At 61.3% G+C, this 21,464-nt stretch overlaps 1 protein-coding gene across 1 annotated transcript; it reads right to left on the bottom strand.

Annotated features, from left to right (window-relative positions):
* Positions 1-6,031: 6,031 nt before the first annotated feature.
* PLPP7 (phospholipid phosphatase 7 (inactive)) lies at positions 6,032-21,152 on the bottom strand. The gene is made up of 3 exons (XM_076009134.1): positions 21,006-21,152; positions 20,130-20,692; positions 6,032-7,366 (listed from the first exon to the last, which is right to left on the bottom strand). The coding sequence occupies exons 2-3, from the start codon at positions 20,581-20,583 to the stop codon at positions 7,002-7,004; spliced, it is 819 nt and encodes a 272-aa protein (XP_075865249.1). The 5' UTR covers positions 20,584-20,692; positions 21,006-21,152; the 3' UTR covers positions 6,032-7,001.
* Between the last annotated feature and the right edge of the window lie 312 nt (positions 21,153-21,464).

The raw sequence follows: 21,464 nt of genomic DNA, 5'->3' as shown, positions 1-21,464 counted from the left end.
CAGTGGTGCAAGAGCACACAGGCATGAGCGCGTGCAAACTCCGGCGAGGCTGCGTGTGCCATTTCATATCTAGGTGCGTGTGTAAGTGTAGCTCTGTGAATGTGAACTTGGATGTGTTTTCAAGTTTGCACATACATGTATGTTTACCCAAGCACATGAAGTGTGGGCATGGAAGTACCTGTGTGTGTATGCTACAGAATATCGTTGCTGGAGGGAAGCGTAGAGATCTCCTGTATGCAACTTTACATGTGAGAAAAGCAGGGCGGGCCAGTGGGACTGAGCGTGCATGTGTGTGTGCACGCGTGCGAGCATGTGAGTGTGCGAGTGTGAGCACAGGCTCGTGGGGGCCTGGCAGGGCTTTCTGAGCATCTTCCTGTCCCCACAACTGCCCTCTTATTGTGATGCCCGTTGCACACATGAGGAAGTCAGGTGGAGCGCGGCCAGGGCACCAGCTTGCCAGGGGCCGCCTGGGCCACGTGTGGTCACACGTGGCTTACATAAGCGCCATGGGCCAGAGCAGGCGCCAGATGTTCCATCTCTTCCCAGAGCCAGATGGTGGTGGATCCGGGACTTCCTGGGTTTTTCTCGCTCCTGCCATCCCCTTTCCTGCCCCTTCTGGATTTTCCCCAGGCAGGGGAGGGCTGGGGACATGGGGACTTCATACTGGTGACGACTGCCTCAGCCTGGGAAGCTGCTTCCCCAGGGCAGGGCCCCAGGGAGCTGAGATGGGGTCTGTGCAGACGCTTCTCCTCTGGGGTGGACTCCCTACGCAGTGCTCCTCCCACGCTGCCTGGAAGCAGCTTCCTGCAGCTGCTGTGACCCATTGCTGCAAGCTTAGTGGCTTAAGACAACACACGGTTATTATCCTAGCCTCACACTGGTCTCCCCAGGCGAGGTCAGGCGCCGCAGCGCTGCACTCCCTCCCTCCGGAGCCCCCAGGGCAGAATCGTTTCCTTGCCTTCCCCACCGCCCCGCATGCTCGCCCTCCTGCACGTGTGAGGGTGTGTGTGATTGTGATGCGCCCACCTGGAGAGCCCGGGCCACGCTCCCTGGTGTACGGTCCGCTGATCAGCAACCTTCATCCCATCCGCTGCCCTGATCCCTCAGTGCCATCAGTCCCTTCCGCCGCCGTGACAAATGACCACAGACTGGGTAGCGTATCAGCAACAGAAATTAAGTCTTTTTTTTTTGAGACAGAGTCTCACTCTGTTGCCCAGGCTAGAGTGCCGTGGCGTCAGCCTCGCTCACAGCAACCTCCAACTCCTGGGCTCAAGCGATCCTCCTGCCTCAGCCTCCCGAGTAGCTGGGACTACAGGCATGAGCCACCATGCCCAGCTAATTTTTTCTATGTATGTTTTTAGTTGTCCAGATAATTTCTTTCTATTTTTTTTAGTAGAGACAGGGTCTCGCTCTTGCTCAGGCTGGTCCCAAACTCCTGAGCTCAAGCGATCTGCCCGCCTCGGCCTCCCAGCGTGCTGGGATTACACAGAAACTTCATTCTCATGGGCTGGAGGCTGGAAGTCTGAGGTCAGGGTGCTGGGACCGTCGGGGTCTAGGGACGGCCCCCTCCAGCTTGCAGACCATGTCCTTGCCGTGACCTGGCACAGGGGAACGGGGAGGCAGCCCTCTGGGGTCTCTCTGATAAAGGCACTGGTCCCACTCAGGAGGGCCACCCTCATGACCTGGTCACCTCCCAAAGGCCCCACCTCCTAACGCCATCGCACGGGGGTTAGGGTCCCATGGATTCGGGGAGACACAAGCATTCAGTCCAAAGCAGCATGCAATGTAACACAGGCTCGGGTTCTGGGAACCCACGGTCGTGTGGGTGGGGGACAGGGTGTGTGGGTGGGTGGGGGCGGGGAGGGGGGAGGCGGTGAGGGGGTGAGGGGAGGAATCTTTGTCCCTGGCGAGCCTGGCTTTCCTGGGAACCCTCTCGAGAGTGTCAGGGCCGTGAGCAGCTCTCAAGGGTGGCGAGGAAGCGTGGCAGCCGCTCCTGCTGCAGACGCAAATTCCACCCCATCATGGCTCCATCCGAAAACCTGCCCGTCTCCATGGCAACCACAGGCCTTCGGGGCTCCTGGACATTGTGGTTCAACTCCCATGAGAGGGAAGGCCCTGGGGTTTGTCCCCTTCCATCCCCAGCAAAGGGACATTGGCTCCAGGCACCAGCTTCAAAGTCAGAGGGGCAGGGGGGTGGGGGCGGGCGGGCTGCAAACAGCTCCTCCCCTAGGCCAGGGGACAGGCCGGCACAGGTGCCCCAGGATGGGGGTAAGCTGCCTGCCTTGGGGCTCCCCAACTCCCCCCTGCTGCCTGCCTGTTCAAGCCCCCAAATGTCCCCAAATGGCCAACAAAGACTCGTGGTCCTTTCTGGGGCTGGGAGTGATGGCCTAGGTGGCTCATGCTTGTTCAGCAAGCCCGCCCCCCCACCCGGGGCTCTGATCCTCACAGCTGTGCAGGGTACATTTGTCCCCATTTCATAGAGGGAAAGACCAAGGCTCGGAAGTCTCCGTGACTTGCCAGGGCCGGAACATGAACCCGGGACCCTGCTGGGTCCCATGTGCTCTTCCCTGGGCGCCGCCCGGCCCTGCCCAGCCCCAGCCTGGCCCCTCAGCCCTGCCTCGGCACAGACTGGGGCCAGAGGGGTGCGGGAGGCAGTCCCCAAACCACCTCCAGGCGACTGTGGCTCGGGGCTCTGTCTTGCTTTCTCCTCACGGCAGCATGAAGGACACCCTGTATGGACCCCGCTCAACATGTCATGCTGCTGGGGACCACCCCAAACCCCCGGCCAGAGCAGCATCGAGGACAAGCCACGCATTTCCTGCTCTTGGCCAGGGCTCCTTAGACCTCCGTGGATCCTGCTCAGGGGGGGAAAGGACATGTTTAAAATCACCTTTCAGATTCCCGTAGCTGTGATTCTTGCCGGAGGCCCCGGGGTGCCCGTTCTTCTGTGATTACTTTGGCCACGACAGCTGGGGAGGTGGGAGGTGGCGCTGGGGGTGGGGAAGGGCTTCTGGAAGGTGGGGGGCAAATGCAGGCCAGCTGCAGGCTCCGGGAGCCCAGCCCGAGTGGGAAGGGCCGAGAGCACGGGGCTGGGCCCGACTGCCTGTGGGACAGGTGTCACCGCACCAGCTGGGGCCTGTGTTGCCGTTCTCACGACGGCCTCCCTGCCCGGGGCTGCTCAGGCCTCGCTCCCAGCCCAGGCTCCGCTACATCCTAGCTGGGCAGCCTCAGGGAAACAACTTTTCCTTTTTGAAACTCAGTTTCCCCATCTGTACATGGGGATAGAGTGGCCCTTATGATCCAGCAATCTAGTGGGCTGGCACAGCCAGGCCCACGGGGACACCCGGTCCCTCCCCGGCCCTCCAGTCACGGTGGGGAATCGAACGTCACTCCATGAAGAGGCTGATTTCTGAGGGTTGCGGGAAAGGGGGAGATCTGAGGGATGAAGAAAGAAATGACACCAGTTGCCACGAACCCTCAGGAACGTGGAAGAGACCAGTGACCCGGATAACCAGGGAGACACGGACCAGACAAACCAAGAAGGACACACAAACATTGCTCATGGGTCTCCGTGCCGGGATCCTGATTCATCACGCTCTTCACCCGGCCCCGGGGCCACATCTGGGAGGGGGGGCGTGTCCTGACCACGTGGGGTTTATCCCGGCCGTGGGGCAGTGGCATTCGCCATGAAACAGGGGCGCGGCGCAGTGATTGGCTTCCATCACCACAGCGCATTAACCAGGCCCGTGAGCACACACGCGGTCCTGTCTTGTCCCGTGACTGGGGTGCTCGAAGCTGTCACCCAACCTGCCACCTGCCGCCTCCTGCCCAGGCTCTCTGTGGGACGGGAGGGCTGGCAGGTCCGGTGGCGTCACAGCCTCCCCCTTGCTTCCTCCCCTGGGCTCTGCTCTTGCAGTCGCCCCAGACAGGTCACCTGGGAGGGTGGCAGCTCCTCCCACAGCCCCAGGTCTCCGTGGGGAGGGGCCGCAGAGGTAACATTCCCAAGAGACATCCTCGGTCAAGTCCAAGGAAAGCCTCCGCCCAAAGTCAGAGCCCTCGTCAGATTTGAGCCCAGCGCCATGCCGGCGTGGGTGTGTCCTGGCTCCTTCCTGGCCACCAGGGCCACGATGCCAGGACCCCAGAGACTGGCGCGGAGCACGGACCCCAGGCCGTGCCAGGCCCTGTGGGGAGGGCAGCCATGGGTCGCACAGCAGCCCACGGGAAGCGCTGTCGTCTGCTTTGAGGACACCGAGGCTCCGGGAGGGGACACCAGCTCTGGCGGGAAGTGCTGGCGCTGGCCCGAGCCATCCCAGGGCTGTGGCTCCCAGGCACACGCCTGCTGCCTTCTAGAGCCCTTCCTCCAGCGGTTCACAGGGCGCTCTTGGGGTTCCACCGTCCCCACCAGGCCGTGGAGCAGGGGTCCTCAAACTTTTTAAACAGGGGGCCAGTTCACTGTCCCTCAGACCGTTGGAGGGCCGGACTATAGTTTAGAAAAAACCATGAACAAATTTCTATGCACAGTGCACATATCTTATTTTGAAGTAAAAATACAAAGGGGCAGAAACACCCGCATGTGGCCCGCGGGCCGTAGTTTGAGGACGCCTGCCCCAGAGGATCTGCTGAGAGGTTTCCATTCTTCAGAAACCCCTCCCCACCGCCTATCCACAGCCCCCAGCGCCAGGGCCCCTGGGGACCCGCGTCCTTGCTGGGCATGGGGGCCCCTGGGGACCCGCGTCCTTGCTGGGCATGGGGGCCCGGGCGGCAGGAGTCTGCCCCAGCTCAAACGTGGAGCTGGATTCACCGCAGATGACAGATCCCGAGGGGGTGGGGCGAGGAGAGAAGGAAGGCGCCCTTACCCTCTGCTCGCATCTGGGACAGGCGCCACGTGTGCACGCGTGTGCACACGGTGCTTTACCCAGCTGGGGTTCAAGATTGGACGCTGGCGTTTGAACTGTGGTGGCCCCGCTGGACCCGGCACTCCTGACTCCTTCTGGACAAAGACAAGGGGCAGGTCCCCGCACCCCCGGCGGGATGGGCGCGGGAGAAGCCAGGGGCCTGGGGCGAGTGAGCGGGTCTCGGTCCCGTCTGCAGGGCGCCGGCCCTGGGCAGACCCCGCCCTCGGGGACGGGGGTCCCTGCGGCAGGAGGGCGGCCAGCGGGCTGGGCCTGCGAGACCCCACCTGTGGGGCCGGCTGGGACGGGATGTTGTTCCCTCCCCAAAAGGATGCTGTGGGTCATGGGTTGAAATGTGTCCCCTGCCCCCAAAAGACTGGTTGGTGTCCTAGCTCCCAGCACCCGTGGATGTGACCTTATTGGAAATAGAGTCCCTGCAGATGCGACTGAGATAAGTTAAGTTGAGGTCGTCCTGGTGTAGGGTCACACGAAGCCAGTACGACTGTTGTTGTGAGAAGGGGACATACAGACAGGGGACAGACACAGACACAGAATAGAAGGCCACGTGACGACTGAGGCAGACAGCAGAGTGACATGGCCCAGGAACACTGAGGGTTTCTGGTCACCCCACACAGACCGGGTCACGCCCCACTGCGCTGCCTCCTGGCTGGGCAACCTTGGGCAAGTCACATGCCCTCTCAGGGCCTCGATTTTCTCATCTGTGAAATGGGCTCGTTGATCACGCCTCGTCAGAGGGTTGCTGTGAGCTGTGGCCGGGCGCGCACACGCAACACGCTGGCTCGGGGAGCTCGGGCCTCTGCCTGAGCTTCCTGTGGACCCGGGACAGGACACAGTGGGGCTCCCAGGCCCGCGTCCAGTGAGCCCTCACAGTGAGGGCTTCCCAACCAGCCCACTGCCCGGGCCTTGGGTGTGACAGCCAGCACCCAGCCTGGGGCTAGGAGGGCATCAGACAGGGACCTCAGGGATAAGGGACCAGCCAGCCCATACCCATTGCCCCCCGGCCACCAGCCCGTGGTGCTGTCTGGGCCAGAGAGATCGCCCCCCACCACGTGGACAGAGGGCCCCCGGCCAGGAGCCACCGCGTCACGTAAGGGAAGAACCGCACAGGAGAGGGTCCGTTTGCATGTCACCTGTATTGTCCCATGAAATGCACATCCATGAACAGTTGACTTGGAAATGACCTATTAGGTCACACTGAGTCCAGCCTCTGGGGGCCCAAACGGCACCGATGCCCACGGGCTGTGGCGTGTGTACCTGATCTCCTGGCCTGGGCCAGGTGCCACGAGAGGCCAGCTCACACCTGGGCCCTTTGGCTCCTGGGCAGCAGCTCCCCAAATGCGCTTGAGGAAACGGTGGTTCCTTGGGGGTTGGTAGGTGTTCCTTAAGAAAAGGGTTCTGTGGTCAAATAAGTTTAGGAAACATGGGTTAAACAAGTCTCGGCAAGAAGCTTTCCTACGGGACTTATCAGAGCCTTTATGACAACAACGGCCCTTGCGAATGTCCAAAATGGGGGCAGAGTGTGCAGCACTTCCCAAACATATTGGACCACAAAGCCCTTTCCCCCCCGAAGCATCTTGCAGGCGGTGTCCTGCAGGGCGCCCTTTGCAAAGCGCTGCCCTAAGCTAACGGCCACGGCACCTGCGCCAGGCGGTAGGTGGGGTTGGTTGGCAGGTGTCGTGCTGTGGCGTGGTGGGCACAGCCTAAAACCCAACAGTCATGACGATGGAAGGACAAGACACGGCTCGGCCCCTCCCAGCATCTGGGTTGTGGCCGGTTATCTCCAGAGCAGAAGCTAAATCAGGCTGTCCCCACGGGTGGGTCCCGGCCCGCAAAGAGAGGAGACTCGGAGCAGGAGGCCTGGTCACAGCCATGGGGTGGGCCGGTCACAGCCACGGGGTGGGCCGGTCACAGTCACGGGGCGGGCCGGCCTTGGGTCACCAGCCTCCAGCCAAAACGGGGAGACAGGGTGGGGTGGCTGGCTCCACCTCTGGGCCGCCCGGGTCGGCCCCGCCCACCCACCGCCAACCCTGCCTCCTCGGGCCGCCCCGTCCCTCCGTCCCCGTCCCCGCGCTGCGGCAGGCAGGCGGTTCACCAGGCGGAGATGAGCATCTGGCAGGTGTTCGAGGACATCCAGACCAGCTCCACCAGGCGGAACTGGAAGTAGCCGATGACGAAGCCCGAGATGACGTCCGTGACGTGGTGGCGGCCAATCATGACACGTGACAGGCCCACGCAGAAGGCCCAGAGCACCAGCAGCACGCGCAGGGGCACCGCCAGCACCAGGTGGCTGAGGAAGAACTTGGACACCATGGCGGCGCGGCTGGCGTGCCCGGCGGGGAAGGCGTAGATGTCCATGGTGAGGTAGTCCAGCAGGCCGGGGCTCGTCTCGTACGGGCCGCGCCGCTTGATCAGCTTCTGCACGCCGGCCACCGTCATGATGTCCAGGAGCAGGGCTGCGGGCGGGACACACAGGCCGGGGCGTCAGGGCCTCGCCAGGCCAGCTGCTGCCCCGACTCCCAAGACCTCCCCTGCCCCACCAGCTCAGCTCAGCCCACCTGTGCCCTCCCTCCTCGCCCCTCGACCCTCGCCTCTCGCCTTGGCAGACAAGCGTCCCTGACCTCCAGCTCCTGAGGCCCCCGCACTCCCCATCCCCACCGGCTCCCTCGCTTCTCACCCCCTGCACACACCCCACGGTGCATTCTCCTCCTGATTGCTCCCTGAGCCCTCACCCCTCACAACACGTGTGCACCCGCCCGCCCACGGCCAGGGCGTGCTCCACAAAGGGGCCCAGAGCCAGTCGGGAGCGAGGTGTCTCCGGCAGCTACAGGCGCCTGGAAGGTCTCAGTCCTGGCGTGGGGCCGGGGCTGGGCGCTGTTTCTCAAAGGACCTCACCGCCCTCCCCTCGCCCCGCCCTGAGCGCCTCACACCGCCGTCCTCTTTTCTTAAGAGCTGAAGTGCAATTCACATCACGTGCGATTCCCGCTTCAGAGTGCACGGTTCAGGGGCGTTTGGTGCGTTCGAAATGCTGTGCGGCCACCACCTCCATCTAGTTCCAAGACATTTTGTCACCCAAGAGAAAACCCTGTACCGTTACCAGCCACTCCCCCGCCCTCCCCCGGCTCCGGCAAACCACCAGTCTGCTGCGTGCGCCGTGGTTTACCTGCTCTAGACACCGCGCACATGGCACAGACGACGTGTGCCAGTGCTTCCCTCCTCCCGTGGCCGGCAGCAGTCCCCTGTGTGGATGGACACACCCTCAGCTCACCCCCTCAGCTGCCTGGGACCTTTGGGCTCCCGTGGATCCCGCTGCTGCGAGGCGAGTGTTTGCTGCGTACCTGTCCCAGGCTCCCTTGGGCACACGGCCGGAGCGGGACGGCTGGTTCGCATGGTGGCCCTAGCTGTGGCTTCTGGGGAAGCCCACACTGTTTTCACAGCAGCTGCACTTTTTCACCCTCACTGCACAGAGGACAAGACGCAGCTGTGGGGCCCGCAGCGTTTGCACCCGGTGCTCCCTCTTTCCAGAAGGTTCCACCCTTCCCCCACCCACCACCTCTGGGAGACCTGCCCTGGCCCCAGAGAGGCCAGGCCTGGGACCCTGCCTTCTCCATGCCCGAGTCCCTCCTTCATGGCACCGGGCCCCTGAGGAAGCCATCGGGTGTGGGAGGGTCAGCATCAGCTCCCCTCCCCTCCTCCGCCATCTCTATGTGGGGGCAGGGCCACGCCTCCTTGTCTGTAGGTCTATCCCTGGGCCAGACACAGAGCAAGTCTCCCCGTGTTAGTCATATTACTGGCCTGAGGCTCACAGCCAGGGCTGGGCTCTTTCCCTGGGTCTCCATGTCTCTGCCACCACCCGCTGTGCAGCCTCAGGGGAGCTGCTCTGCCTCTCTGTGCTGTTAAATGAAGGCACCATGCCAAGGCCCTACTTTCATCCAGCTGATCAGCAGCACCGAGACAACCAATTCGGGGGCTCCGGGTAAATCCTCCCCATCCTTTGGAAGGCCCGTGGAGGTCATGCCCTCTGACCTGGGGGTGGCGTGGCAGCAGCAGGCCAAGTAGCACCCTGGGGCAGGTGCAGAATCCTCAGGGAACCTGTACTCCTGGCCCTGCTTCCCTGGCCTCAGGTGACCTCAGTGACCCCGTGAGGTCACAGCACCTGTAAGCCCGTCTTCAGTGACAGTGACAGCAGTGTGGGGTGGTGGCAAAGCTCACAAGCGTCACAGCCAGGGACCCAGGTTTGAGTCCCAGGCTGGAGCCTCCCAGCTGTGTGACTGCGGACAAGTCACCGAGCTTCCCTCACCTCCCAGCTGGGGCCCAGCTCAGAGCCTGCGGGTGACCAACTGTTCCGGGCTTCCCAGGACACAAGACATTCAGCGCTACAGCAGGGAGGTCCCAGCACACCAGTGGGGCCTGTCCCCACAAATGCCTGGCACACGGGAAGTGCTGGGTAAGGCGGGGGACCACTACTAGGCGGCACTGAAGTGCAGCCTGGCGCTGGGGGCTTTCCTAGACAACTTTGCCGCTTTATCAGAATGCTTGCCTCTCTCTCAGCAACTGCTCTTTCTCTGAAATGGAAAAAAAAAACCCAAAACAACTATAAAACAAACACACGATAGATGATGCTCACTGTAAAAAGTTTACAAAGCAGAAAACAGGAGTTAGAGTTTAAATCCCCTGTAATCCTGCCACTCGGAGGTAGCCACTGTTCCAGAACCTCCTATCCCTCTAGAGTGGAGACTTAGAAAAGCTGAAACATGCATTGCATGTTGCTTTTGAAAGTCTCGCCACGCCACAGCCCCGCCTCCCACGCCCTGGAGCCTGAGGCGCTGTGGCCTAACCTGCCGGGCCATGGCTCTGCCCCAAAAGACACCTCCTCAGCTGCTCCCTAGGCTGAGGGGTCCTGGTGTCCGCACGGCCACCTGCCCCCAGCCACACACCCCTCCAGGCCCTTCCCGGCCATTGGCTCAGAACTTCTCGGCCTCTCCCTTCCCTGCCCGTCGCAGTTTGCTGCCCGCAGCCTGGCTTCTCGGTTTCGGGTCTGAGCCCGATCTCTCCCGGGCTCGCCTGGCACTGGCTGAGCCGACCCAGGAAGCAGGTGCTCAGAGAAGCTGCCCGGCGGGGAGGAGACAGGGATGCAGGGGACTTTGTTCTACGCTTGCCGGCCAGTGCCATGGCAATTTGTTCCCTGGAGCTGAGTCCTCCCAGGAGGTGGCCGGGAGGTATGTGGCCACCAGCCTGTGCGCTGCTGACCATGCCCAGGCTTGGAGCCACCTGGATTCTGCAGGAGGTCACAATTCCAGCAGGGCAGAGGGAGAGGGGACTGCCAGCTCTCCAGGGCAGGGGAGCTGGAGGGAGGTGGCTGCACTATCGTGGGACTCCTCAGCCCCGTGGAGCAGCTGAAGAGGCCAGGCCAAGAGGGGCCGGCTGTCCCTCCAGACAGGGAGGCCTCTCTCACCTGCGAGCCCCGGGACAGGCTCTCTCTACCTGGGGAGGGGTGATATGAGAAACCTCTGGAGTCACGAGGGCTCGAGTCTCGTTGGCTGGGCTGTGCAGAGGGTGCTGGTGCTTCTGGCTTTCGGGGTCGACCTTGCTAATTAAGAACGAGTTCCCCCAGCTCTGGGAGCCTTGGCCTACCCACCTGTAACAGGGCTGTCACAGGACACAGTGAGCTAACCAGTGCGTGTGGAGCCTCTAACACAGCCTGGGGCGCGGCGGTGGAGGGCATGTTGCTGCCATCATTCCTCTCGCCAGTGCCGGCCGGGCCGGCCAGGGGCCAGCGCGAGGCCTTCCGACCCTGGAGCCCGCGTGGCATAGAGCAGGCGCATCAGCGAAAGGGTTTTCTCCTCTGAGGTTTCACCAGGTCAGAGCGATCTGGCCCAGGCTCTGAGACTCCGCACCCAAGGCATGGTCAGAGAGTCCCGGGCCAGGCCAGGGCCGCCCCGGTGCCGGGGGACAATTGCTGGCTGGGATCTGGGTGCCAGGAGTGCTGCCAGAGATGAGGGCGGTTCATGTGGACCAGGATTGGGCCCCGAGGTAGGTCAAAATATGACAGCAGCCACTGGGAGGCACAGGCCATCTGTCCTACTGGCAACCAGCTTTCTTATCGGAAAACCAGGGCTTGGCCGCTGAGCGGGTTAAAATCTGCCTTCCTGGCACAGGTGCCCTGGGGAAGGCGGCTGGGTTCAAGGAGGAATGGGGGAGGGGAGAGTTCACTGGGACACCCAGAGGCCTCTCTCTGGCAGGGTGGCCTGGTGCCTTGACCTCCCCACATGCCCCAGCTCCGCCTGGGCTGCCGGGCACCACAGGCTAAGGACTGAGCTAGACCCACACCTTTCAAATTTTTTAGCATCAAAACATTTTTTCCGCCGGACGCGGTGGCGTGCGCCTGTAGTCCCAGCTACCCGGGAGGCTGAGGCAGGAGGATCGCTTGAGTCCAGGAGTTCTGGGCTGTAGTGCGCTATGCCGATCGGGTGTCCGCACTAAGTTCGGCATCAATATGGTGACCTCCCGGGAGCGGGGGACCACCAGGTTGCCTAAGGAGGGGTGAACCAGCCCAGGTCGGAAACGGAGCAGGTCAAAACTCCCGTGCTGATCAGTAGTGGGATCGCGCCTGTGAATAGCCACTGCACTCCAGCCTGGGCAACATAGTGAGACCCCGTCTCTTAAAAAAAAAACAAAACAAAAAAAACCAAAAAAAACAACATTTTTTCCCCCAGTGAAAGCATGAAGACCCAGTACATGAAGCAGACGTGGCTGTAGCTATGGGTGTGTGGGGGGCCGCACCTGGAGCTCAGCTTGCAGGACCCTCCACTGCCCCCCTGGGAGGCTTCTGCACTGCCCACGTCCCATGACTCCAAAACCCCACGCCATGGTCTGAACGTGTCCCCAGAAGTCCACGAGCTGGAAACTTAATCCCAAGGCAGCAGTGTTGGGGGGTGGGGCCTGGCGGCTCTGCCCGCCTGTGGGTTAGAGGCGTTGGTGAGGGAGGGGAGGATGAGTCCAGCCCCTTCTCTTCTCCATCTTTCTCTCCCCCTCTCCTCCTCTCCGTCTCTCCTGCGAGGTCTTGCCCTGTGACACCCTCTGTCCTGCAATGACGTGGCCCAAGTCCCTCGGACTTCCCTGCCTCCAGGACCGTGGGCCAGACAGGCTGCTATTCTTTGCAAATCGCCCTCTGTGGCGTTCTGCTGCAAGAGCAGAAACTGAGACTCCCTCCCCCATATCTGAGCCCTTGGGAAGCTGCTGCTATTCCTGGCTGCTTCCACCTCTGGAGGCCACAGTGAGGTGGAGACTCTGCCCCTTCTCTGCCCTGTGCCCCAAGAGGACCGGTGCCTGGTTCATTCATTCACTCGGCCACCAGTTCTTGGGCTTCCCCGGTTCTCGGGCCTGCCAGGCGTGTGCCAGGCCTGGGGCTGGTGGATTCGGCTGGCAGCGGCCCACGTGGCTGGGGGGAGGGGGTGGGCAGTGAGCAAATCGTTACAGGGTTACTTTGTCCCAGGTGTGACCGCCCGAGGCCCACCATGCCCGGCCCCTGGTCTTGGGGGCTGCAAAACGGAAGAGGCAGTGGCCCCTTCACCCTCGAGCCTCAGGACGGTCCCCAGCAGAGCCCACGGCCTCCGGGTCCTACTGCCCCTCCTGCGGGGCCTGTTCCCTCCTCCAGCGCGGCCGCCCTGGTGTGACTGTGACGCTGACACCGTCGGCACGCCGTCTGGCACCCAGAAATAGAAGCAAATGGCGCCACCACTCAGGGCTCCAAGAGCCCTGCCCCACGGCCCGTCCAGTCTGCTGACTACGTCCCCTCCTCCACTCGGAGGGGCAGAGGGACCCTCGTCGGGGGAAGGTCCACCTGGAAGGAGGCTCAGGGGCGAGGGCCGGCCCCGCAGTGTGTCTGGGCCGGTCACCCCACCTCCAAGGGCCTCCCTCGCTGCGGTCCCCGGGGCGGAGGCCCCGCACTCAGGGTCCACTTGAGACCCGCCTCAAGGTTGGTCACTGTGAACCTCGTGACCTTGGGACCCCCTTCTCCTCAGTGACGTTAGGGGGTCGACGAGGAGCCTGCTCCCAGGGCTGAGAGCCGCGGGCGCTCCCTAAACGGCACCTGGGACCCTGGCGGAGGATGGCAGGTCGGCCCGCCCACCGCTCACGCCCTTGCGCCCGACAGTCCCACCCTCAGGCCCTTTCAGGGGGTGCGTCTGAGACCCTGAACCTCCCCCAGGAGACACAGCTGTTCCCGAGGCCTCAGAGGGTGACAAGGACCAGCCTTGGGGCCCACCCTTCCCCCCATCTCAGGGCCCTCGTGGCATGGTGGCCAAGGAGACGGAGTGCGGGCGCATCCTCGAGGCAGGACAGGAGCCAAAGCCTCCTCCGCAAAGAGCTGCCGTCCCGGAGGACGTGGAAGCAGCTCCCCCAGCGCTGCCTGCCCGCGGCTGCGTGCGTGGGGGCGGGGGTGCGTGGGCTGGGTGACCTCGTGGACCCCTTCTGGGTTTGGGCCTGAGGACTTTGCCCCTGAGGACACGCTCTGCAGGACCAGCTCAGCAGCAGGGCAGGACCCCGGGGACCAGGGCTGGGTGGGCTGGGAAGCCTGGGCCCAGGTGAAAGACGGGGCTGCGTGGGGCTCCTGTAGGCTGGAGAAGGGACAGGTGTGGGTGGTGTCCCCTGCCGGCTGGGGCTGTGAGGAGGGGTCCCGGAGCTCCTGGCCTGGGGGTCGACCCTGCTTCTAATCCCCCATCCTGACTTCCCAGAGGTTGGGAACCGGCGTGTCCTGCCCGGGTGGCGGGGGGGAGCGAGAACGGGCCTGAACCCTCTGAAGGGCACTTGGCTTCGGAATCAGAAGTCTTTGCATCGCGTCACCCTTTGACTCAGCGCTTCCCTTTGTAGGAATATCTCCTTGGGAAATAATAAGGGACACGCACCGTGACTGGCGGTCAAGGATGTCCCCCGCAGCATTATTTATAACACTGAAAACTGTGAGATAAGCCCGTGCCCTTCAGTAGGAGACAGAGGGGACACTCTGTGGCCGCGACTAGACAACAGAGCGCTCTGTGGCCACTGCGGCCGAGGAAGAGTCTTTACAGCCAGGGAGGGCGGCCGGTGAGGGAAGTGGCAAAGGCCGGTTAGGAAGCCGGTTCCCAGTGGGAGGCCGCCTCTGTAAAGTAAGATGCGTACGTAAGTAAATGTGTCCATATGCAGAGAAAAAAGTCTGAAAGGTACTACACTCAATGTCAGCAGAGCTTCCGGCTGGGTAGGAGGATTATGAATGACTTTTATTGTCCTTTTGTAGTTCTGTGCTTCAAATCTTTCTTACCACGAACATGCATTATTTGTGCACATTTTAAAAAATGTTATTTTTACAAAAGGACAAATATTCCACTCATACAGGGTCCCTGGAGTAGCCAAATCCATAGAGACGACGGGGAGGGGAGGTCGCGGGGCACCGGGGGAGGGTCGGGGAGTGCGTGTTTCCCCGGGGACTGAGTTTCAGTTTGGGAAGATACAGAAGTTCTGGAGTCGGACGGTGGTGACGGCTGCACAACATGAGTGTACGTAGTGCCACCGAACGTACACTTTAAAATGCTTCAAAATGGGACATTTTATGTTATATATATTTTATCAGACACATAAAAATTACTTAAAAACCCAGAGCAGCATCTCGGAAGGACGCGGCCCCTGGGGAGCGTTCAGTGAGCAGAGAGCTGGGGTCGCAGGGAAACCCCGAGGGAGGCAGGAATGATTTGCTATCGGGCGCTCTGCTGTGCCGGCCCGAGTGTGGTGTGTGTGCGCATGCATGTGTGTGTGCGCGTGCGCCTGTGTGTGTGTGCAAGCATGCATGTGCCAGGCCCCTGCTTCCCGGACCCTCGGTGCCCGGGGATCTGACCTGTGGATCCTGGTTGTTCCCATCTCTCCTGGCCTGAGGGACTCTGCGCAAATGTAATTCACGGAATTTCCATTTTCTCACTGGAAGCATCCGCACGCTAAGGCTAGGCTGTGAAGACTGTTGGGGTTGGGGTGCAAGGAAATCGGGGTCCTCAGTGCCACGCCCGACAGCACGTTCACTCGCTCAGCTGAGCGCCAGGCCCAGGGGGAGAGGGCAGCAGGGCAGTGAGGTAACCAGTGCGGGGATGGCCGGTGGGACCCGGGCGTGGCCCGTCGGCACCGCTCGCTGTCCCGCCCCCGAGTGCCAGCTGCGAGGGTGGCTGCCAGGGCGGTGTGTGGCGGGGCCCTGACTTGGTCTGGGGTGATCAAAGGCCTCCCTGAGGGACCGACTGGTGCGCCGAGCCCCGCTGAGGTGACAGGAGGTGACGCAGGTCACCGTGGGGAGGCGCCCCTCTGAGGGGCCGGTGTGTGTCTCCAGCGGCAGCACATCCGACAGCGAAGATTTGGGAGCAGACTAAACATCCCTTATTAGGGACAGGTCACGCGAGCCTCGTGGACAGGCTGTCAGCTACGTTGTGCCTGGGAGCAAGAGCCAGCAGGCGGGGGTGGCAGAGCTGGCGGAGCCGACTGTCCGGACAGCTGACCCCTCGCGGCTGCCGTGAGGGCCCGGGGCGACCAGGATTCCGAACGGCAGGGGCAGCCGTGGGAAGGCGGCGAGCGGCAGGATCGCGACAGGAGCAGCCCACCGTGTGCTAGTGTGTGCGCAGGGAGCAGTCCGCGCAGGGATGTGATCCGGACAGCAACAGAGGTCATCCCTGGGCAGGACGTAAGGCAGATGCTCACTTTCTTCATGATCCACCCTTGCAGTGGCGGAAATTTTTCTTACTACGACGACGTATAATGAAAAGGTGCTCCACGTCACTAATCATTAGGGAAATGACAATCAAAACCACAATGAGATACTTCACACCTATTGGGATGGCTATGTTAAAAAAAAACAACCAGATAATAATAAGTGTTGACAAGGATATAGACATATGGGAACGCTCCTGCATTGCGGGGGGAATGTAAAATGGCGCAGCCTCTATAAAAAAATGGTATGATGGTTCCTCAATGAAACATACAACTATTATACCGTGTGAGCCAGCAATTTCACTCCTGAGTATACAACCAAAAGAATAGATGTATGTGCGCTGATGGTCATAGCAGCATTATTCATAGCAGCCAAAAGGTAGAAACAACCCAAGTATCCAAGTACAGATGAATGGATAAACAAAATGTGGTCCATCCATGCAGTGGAGTATTATTCAGCCTTAACAAGGATGGGAATTCTGACACATGCCATGTGACACAGGGAGTTTAAGACCGACCTGAGCAAGAGCGAGACCCTGTCTCTTAACAAAAATAGAAAAAAATTAGCCGGGCATGGTGGCAAGCGCCTGTAGTCCCAGCTACTTGGGAGGCCAACCTAAGAGGACCACTTGGGGTCAGGAGTTTGAGACCAGCCTGAGCAAGAGTAAGACCCTGTCTCTACAAAAAAGGCAAAAATTAGCTGGGTGTGGTGGCACCTGTAGTCCCAGCTACTCAGGAAGCTGAGGCAGGAGGATTGCTTGAGCCCAGGAGTTTGAGGTTGCTGTGAGCTACAATGATGCCACGGCACTCTAGCCGGGTGGTGGGGAGACAGAGACATATGAAAATATACAGTTTTAGTATTCAGGAAAATCTCAATAAAGATACTTTTATAGAGGACGGAGGTCAAGACCACAAGACTCAGGGCCATTTTCCAGCCCAAGGCAGGCCCGGGAGGGAGCCAGGATGGGCCTGCTCACCTGCCACCTGGCTCCCTTTGGGGCATCAAGCTGGCTGCTACAGGGGCGGGACAAGGAGGGGCATAGGATCGTTTTGAGGTGTGAAGCGCTTGGAGGGGACCTGGGGCTTCTGATAACAATGGCAGTGATGATGATGATGGTGGTGATGATCGTTATTTCACATGTGTCAACCAACATTAGCAAGTGCCAGGTACTTTCTGAGTAATTCTTCAGTGAAATGTCCCAACAACCCATTTGACAGATGAAGAAACTGAGGTTCAGAGAGACAAAGTCATTTGCCTGAGGTCCCACAGCCGGGCTGGGATTTGCCCCCAGATGCAGCTGACTCTGGAGTCTAGGCGTTTGCCGGCTGCTAAGACCCTCTGGCTCTGAGGCTTCCAGAGTCTTGCCAGAGTGCACCGGGGCAGGGAGAGCAGAGCGGGGCAGGGAGAGCAGAGCGGGCACAGGGCCGCCTGCCGAGCAGGGAGGATGCAGAGAACTTCTCCCGGCCCAGCTGGGACCCTTGCTAGGCCCAGTAGCTGGAGCGCTCATCGCCTAAGGCTCCCACGTCTGCTCCTTCAGGGCCCCGGGGAAGCCGGGTCCCAGCTGGATGCTTGGGGGCCTTGTTCCCCGCCCAGGGACTGCCCTGGGAGTTGGCTAGACACCTGGGGCTGTGAGTGGGCAGGCAGGCTGGGCAGGGCTCCCTCACCTTGCCGGGCCCTGCGGTTCCCACAACAGTGGTGTCAGCCACCCCCGGACACGTGCCACCCGCTCTGCCAAGTGCTTTACCGGCTTCCTGCGAATCCCCACTGCAGAACCGGAGCACCACAACAGGGATGAAGGAACTGAGGCTCAGAGGCAGCAACTGACTCGACCAAGTTCATACAGCAAGTAAGGGTTAGAGCAGGGACCTGGACAAAGCCCAGTCTAACCCCAGCACCTGCGTCCAGGGTGGCCCTGTGCCCCAGGCCCTCCAAGGACTGAAGGGCGGGCGGGACCCTGCAGGTCCTGCTCACGGGGGCTCTGTTCTCCCGTGGTGTGGGCACTCCTCCTGCAGGCCAGGCCAGAGCGGGTCAGAGCCCACCTTGGCTACCTGCTGCAGGTTTCTCCCTCCCAGCTGAGGGGCTGGACTGGCATCCTCATGAAGTGACCCCTGGGGATCCCAGGCCCATCTGCCTGCTCTGAGTGGCCAGTGCTGAGTGGCCGCTTTGCGCCAGGCCCGGATCTCTCCATGGTCTCAGCACCTGGATGCAAAGACGGAAAAGCTCCTCCCAGACCCCTCCCCCTCCTTGATGCAGACAGGCTCAGGAGCGCAGCAAACATACGGTGAGACATCCGGCCTGCAGGCCCACGGTGCGCGGGAAGGCGTGGGGTTTGCAGTTAGGAGGCCTGACACTTAACGGCTGTGTGGGATGGCGAGTCGCTTGATGCTTTTGAGCCTCAGTTTACTCATCTGTAAACTGAGGGCATCTTACTATTGACCTTGAAAGTTCATCAAGACCATTTTTACATCATAAAATACAGGTCGTTCATGGCACAGTATTTGGTACCTAATGAAGCTCAATAGATGATGTTTTTAAAGACTTAAACAGCTACTGTATTCTTATTCAAGAAACTTACTCAAGTCTTATTCTTTACCTATGGAGCAAACACCTTTGCGCCCACAGCAGCTGGTTGCGGGAAGCACCAGAAACCTCATCTTAAGGACCGGGTTGCAAATTTTTAAATGTTTGCATCAGGGGAATCCTTAAAAGCAAACATTCACGTATAAAACCAGATCAAAGTGGAGCTATTTCAGATGGTGGTGAGGGGAGCTTGCTTGCACACCTCCCACGGGGGGCTCACCCCTGCCTGGAGCCCATGGCTGCGGAGAGCTCCACTCCGCCTGCCTCGGTGCCCCTCGCCCTGCCCAAAGCGGTTCCCTGCCCCTCGTCTCTGAAAAATGCAAAGCAAAGCTAGAGTTGCTTCCAGTTCTAACCCTGGCTCCATCGCGGACTAGCCACGTGACCTTGGGCTTGTCATCGTCCTGTGCCTCAGTTTCCTCCCCCTTAAATGGGGAATAATAACAGCGCCACACACCAGGGGTCATGGCGAAGACTAGAAGCGATGACGTGGTTCACGCGAAACCCGGCGCACAGGGAACCCTCAGCAAGTCACAGCTCCCGCCTCCATGGCCGCACGGGGAGGGAAGGAAGAGGGCGGAGCGGGCAGGGTGTGGGAGAGGCTCCGGCGCAGGCTCTCCCACCCCACCCTCCCACAGCACACGCCGACTCCCAGCACCGTCGTCCTGACTGAGGCCCTGTGTGCAGCCGCAGATGATGAGAGCAGGTTCTGCCCCTGGGAGCCCCTGGCCCAGTGCCTCGGCCACCTCGCCCTGTCCCTCCCTCTCAAGCCCATGGCACCTGGAAAGAGCAAAGGCCTGTCTGTCAGGGCAACCTGGTGCAAATCTCAGGCTCTGAGGTTTGGCCAATTTGCTTTATTTATAGGAACCTTAGTTTACTGATCTGTAAAATGGGACTGGAAATGGCACCAGCCTCATGGGACTGTGTGGTCACGATAGAATAACTAATGCAATGTAAAGAGTTCAGCAATGAGAACAGGAAAGCACTGAGGGCGGCGGACCCAGCCACCTCGCGCAGGACGCGTCTGGGAGTTTCCTCCTCCCAGGGCCCACGCGCGGAGCTGGGCCTGCAGACTCTGGCGCCGGAGGGGGAGATGCCTGCTTTCGCTGTGACTTGCTCTGGGACTGAAGTCCACAGTGGTCCAACCCACACACCTTCTGGAGCTGAGACCCCTGCCCCACCTGCCCCTGGATAATAACCAAGCTGAGGACGGCAAGGAGATCAATGCGGACTGGCATGGAGGGTCCAAGCAGAGGTTCCCGGGGCACCCTGGGCATCTGGAGGTGCCTGGAGGGTGGGCTGGACAGGGGCTGGGTGCCCCCTCCAGTGGAGGGGACGGCTTGCCCCCACATGGGTCCCACGTGGCACCCGGCACAGGGCAGTGCTAATCTGAAAGATGCTGGTGGCAAAGACTTTGGAAAAACAAACCAGCAACTGGGGAAGGAGCAGGAAAGGACTCCGGGAGGCCGGGCGTGGCCCCCAGGACTGCCGGGTCCCTGAATGGGGGAGGGGATCTGTGGGGCAGCTCACAAGTGCTGTCTATGAGCAATCAAGTAATGAGGACCCCAACCATGGGGGGGCGTCAAACTGTGACACCCCGCTCCAGGACGCCCACCAGACACCTGATCGCCTCCCTTCAGGCCACCGCCTCTGGCCCCAGCCTCCCTTCCAGCTGCCTCTGGGCAGCGGCCATCTCTGCGGAGAGCGGGCCTTCCTCAGGGTTCCCGCGGCCCCCACTTGCAGGGCCCTGGTCCCTGCGTCCCTGGCTCTGGCTCCCTTACGCTCGCCCGTTTCTGGGGCACCTTCCTGCTTAACCTCATTAGAGTGTTCCAGCCGGCTTCCGAGGGCCCTGCCGTCCCGGCTGCGGCGGGCGGGCGGCGGGCTCCCTCCCCGGGGCCTGCGGCAGGTGTGGGCACACTCACCCAGGAGCAGGTTCATGAGCACCTCCTGGCCGGCCAGGGTGCTGCTCTTCACCAGGCAGAGGATGGTGCCGCCGATCCAGGGGATGCCATGGCCCGTGATGCCAATGAGCTTGACCATGGAGCGGGCGCCGGCCCAGGACGCGGCGCGGTTGGCGCACACCCCCAGCCGCTTGGACATGCAGATGTCAATGGCCAGCAGGGAGTTGAAGGCGATGCCCTTGAAGGAGGGGTTCAGCTGCATGCAGTCCTCCTCGGGCAGCTGCTGTGACTGGCGCCGCTCACGGGCCCCCTCGCCTGCGGGCGGGGGCTGCGCCGAGGGGCCCGAGGCCTTCCTGCCCGAGCTGCTGCGGGGCTCTGGGGCCCCCTTGGGGGGCTGGTTCAGGGACAGGAACTCGGCCCGGTTGAGGACGTTGTTGCGGTCCCGGGCGCGGGCCCGGTTCTGGGAAGCTGGCATGGTGGCCTTGCTCACGCCCAGAAGGCTGGTGCCAGCCCGGCTCCGAGGGCCTTCTCCCCGAAGACAGGAGCTGCCACCGCTGCCTGCCTCCCCGCCTTCTCCGGGGCAGCTGTTAAATATAGAGTGGAGGATTGTGCATGGCTGTTTACCTCCGGCTGCCACCAGGCTCCGGGGGACGTCAGTGCCAGCTGGGCAGCCAATCGAGCCCACCAACGCCAGGCCAGCGCCAATGGAGCCGCCGCCGCCGCCGGGGAGGCCCGGAGCCCACAGCTGCAGCCTGGCTGCCTCGGGCCTGGGCTATTTAAATCTGCCAATGGCTCAGCCCCGGCTTTGGGGGACTCTGGGAAATGTAGTTCTCCTGCTGCTCTGGACTCCGTCGTGGCCTTGGCCTCTGACCTTGGCAGAGGTGGTCCCGGACTTACCCCTGCTTCCGCCAGCTCCCCTCTGAGCAGTGCAGACCCCCGTGAGCCAGCCTGCCTGCCCCAGCGGCCTGGCAGCTTGGACAGAGTCCCGGGGACCGGACAGGGGAGCCCAGACCAGAGGCCTCTCCGGGCACCAGATGGAGTTAAGACGTCACTGACAGCATCATCTCGGGTCCCTTGGGGCCAGGCCCAGCTCCTCCCTCTGTGACAGCATTCACTAAGCTGGCAGGCTGGTTTTTCTTGTTTTGTTTTTTGTTTTGTTTGTGTGTGTGTGTGTGTGTGTGTGTGTTTTGTTTTCCCAATCAGTCTTGAATTCGGCTTCCGCGCATGATGGTTCAATCAAATGGCAATCTGTAAGATTTGATTTCCATTACAGGGAGCGGTACATAACGGATTGCCCCGTGAAGTTACTCAGAATTTTGCAAAGGGGGAGGGCTACAGCAGCTTCAGGCAACCCAT

The sequence above is a fragment of the Microcebus murinus genome, chromosome 12, assembly GCF_040939455.1.
Source record: "Microcebus murinus isolate Inina chromosome 12, M.murinus_Inina_mat1.0, whole genome shotgun sequence".
NCBI classification, from domain to species: domain Eukaryota; kingdom Metazoa; phylum Chordata; class Mammalia; order Primates; family Cheirogaleidae; genus Microcebus; species Microcebus murinus.
The sequence above is the reverse complement of the archived record's forward strand: the minus strand, read 5'-3'. Positions and strand labels throughout refer to the sequence as shown.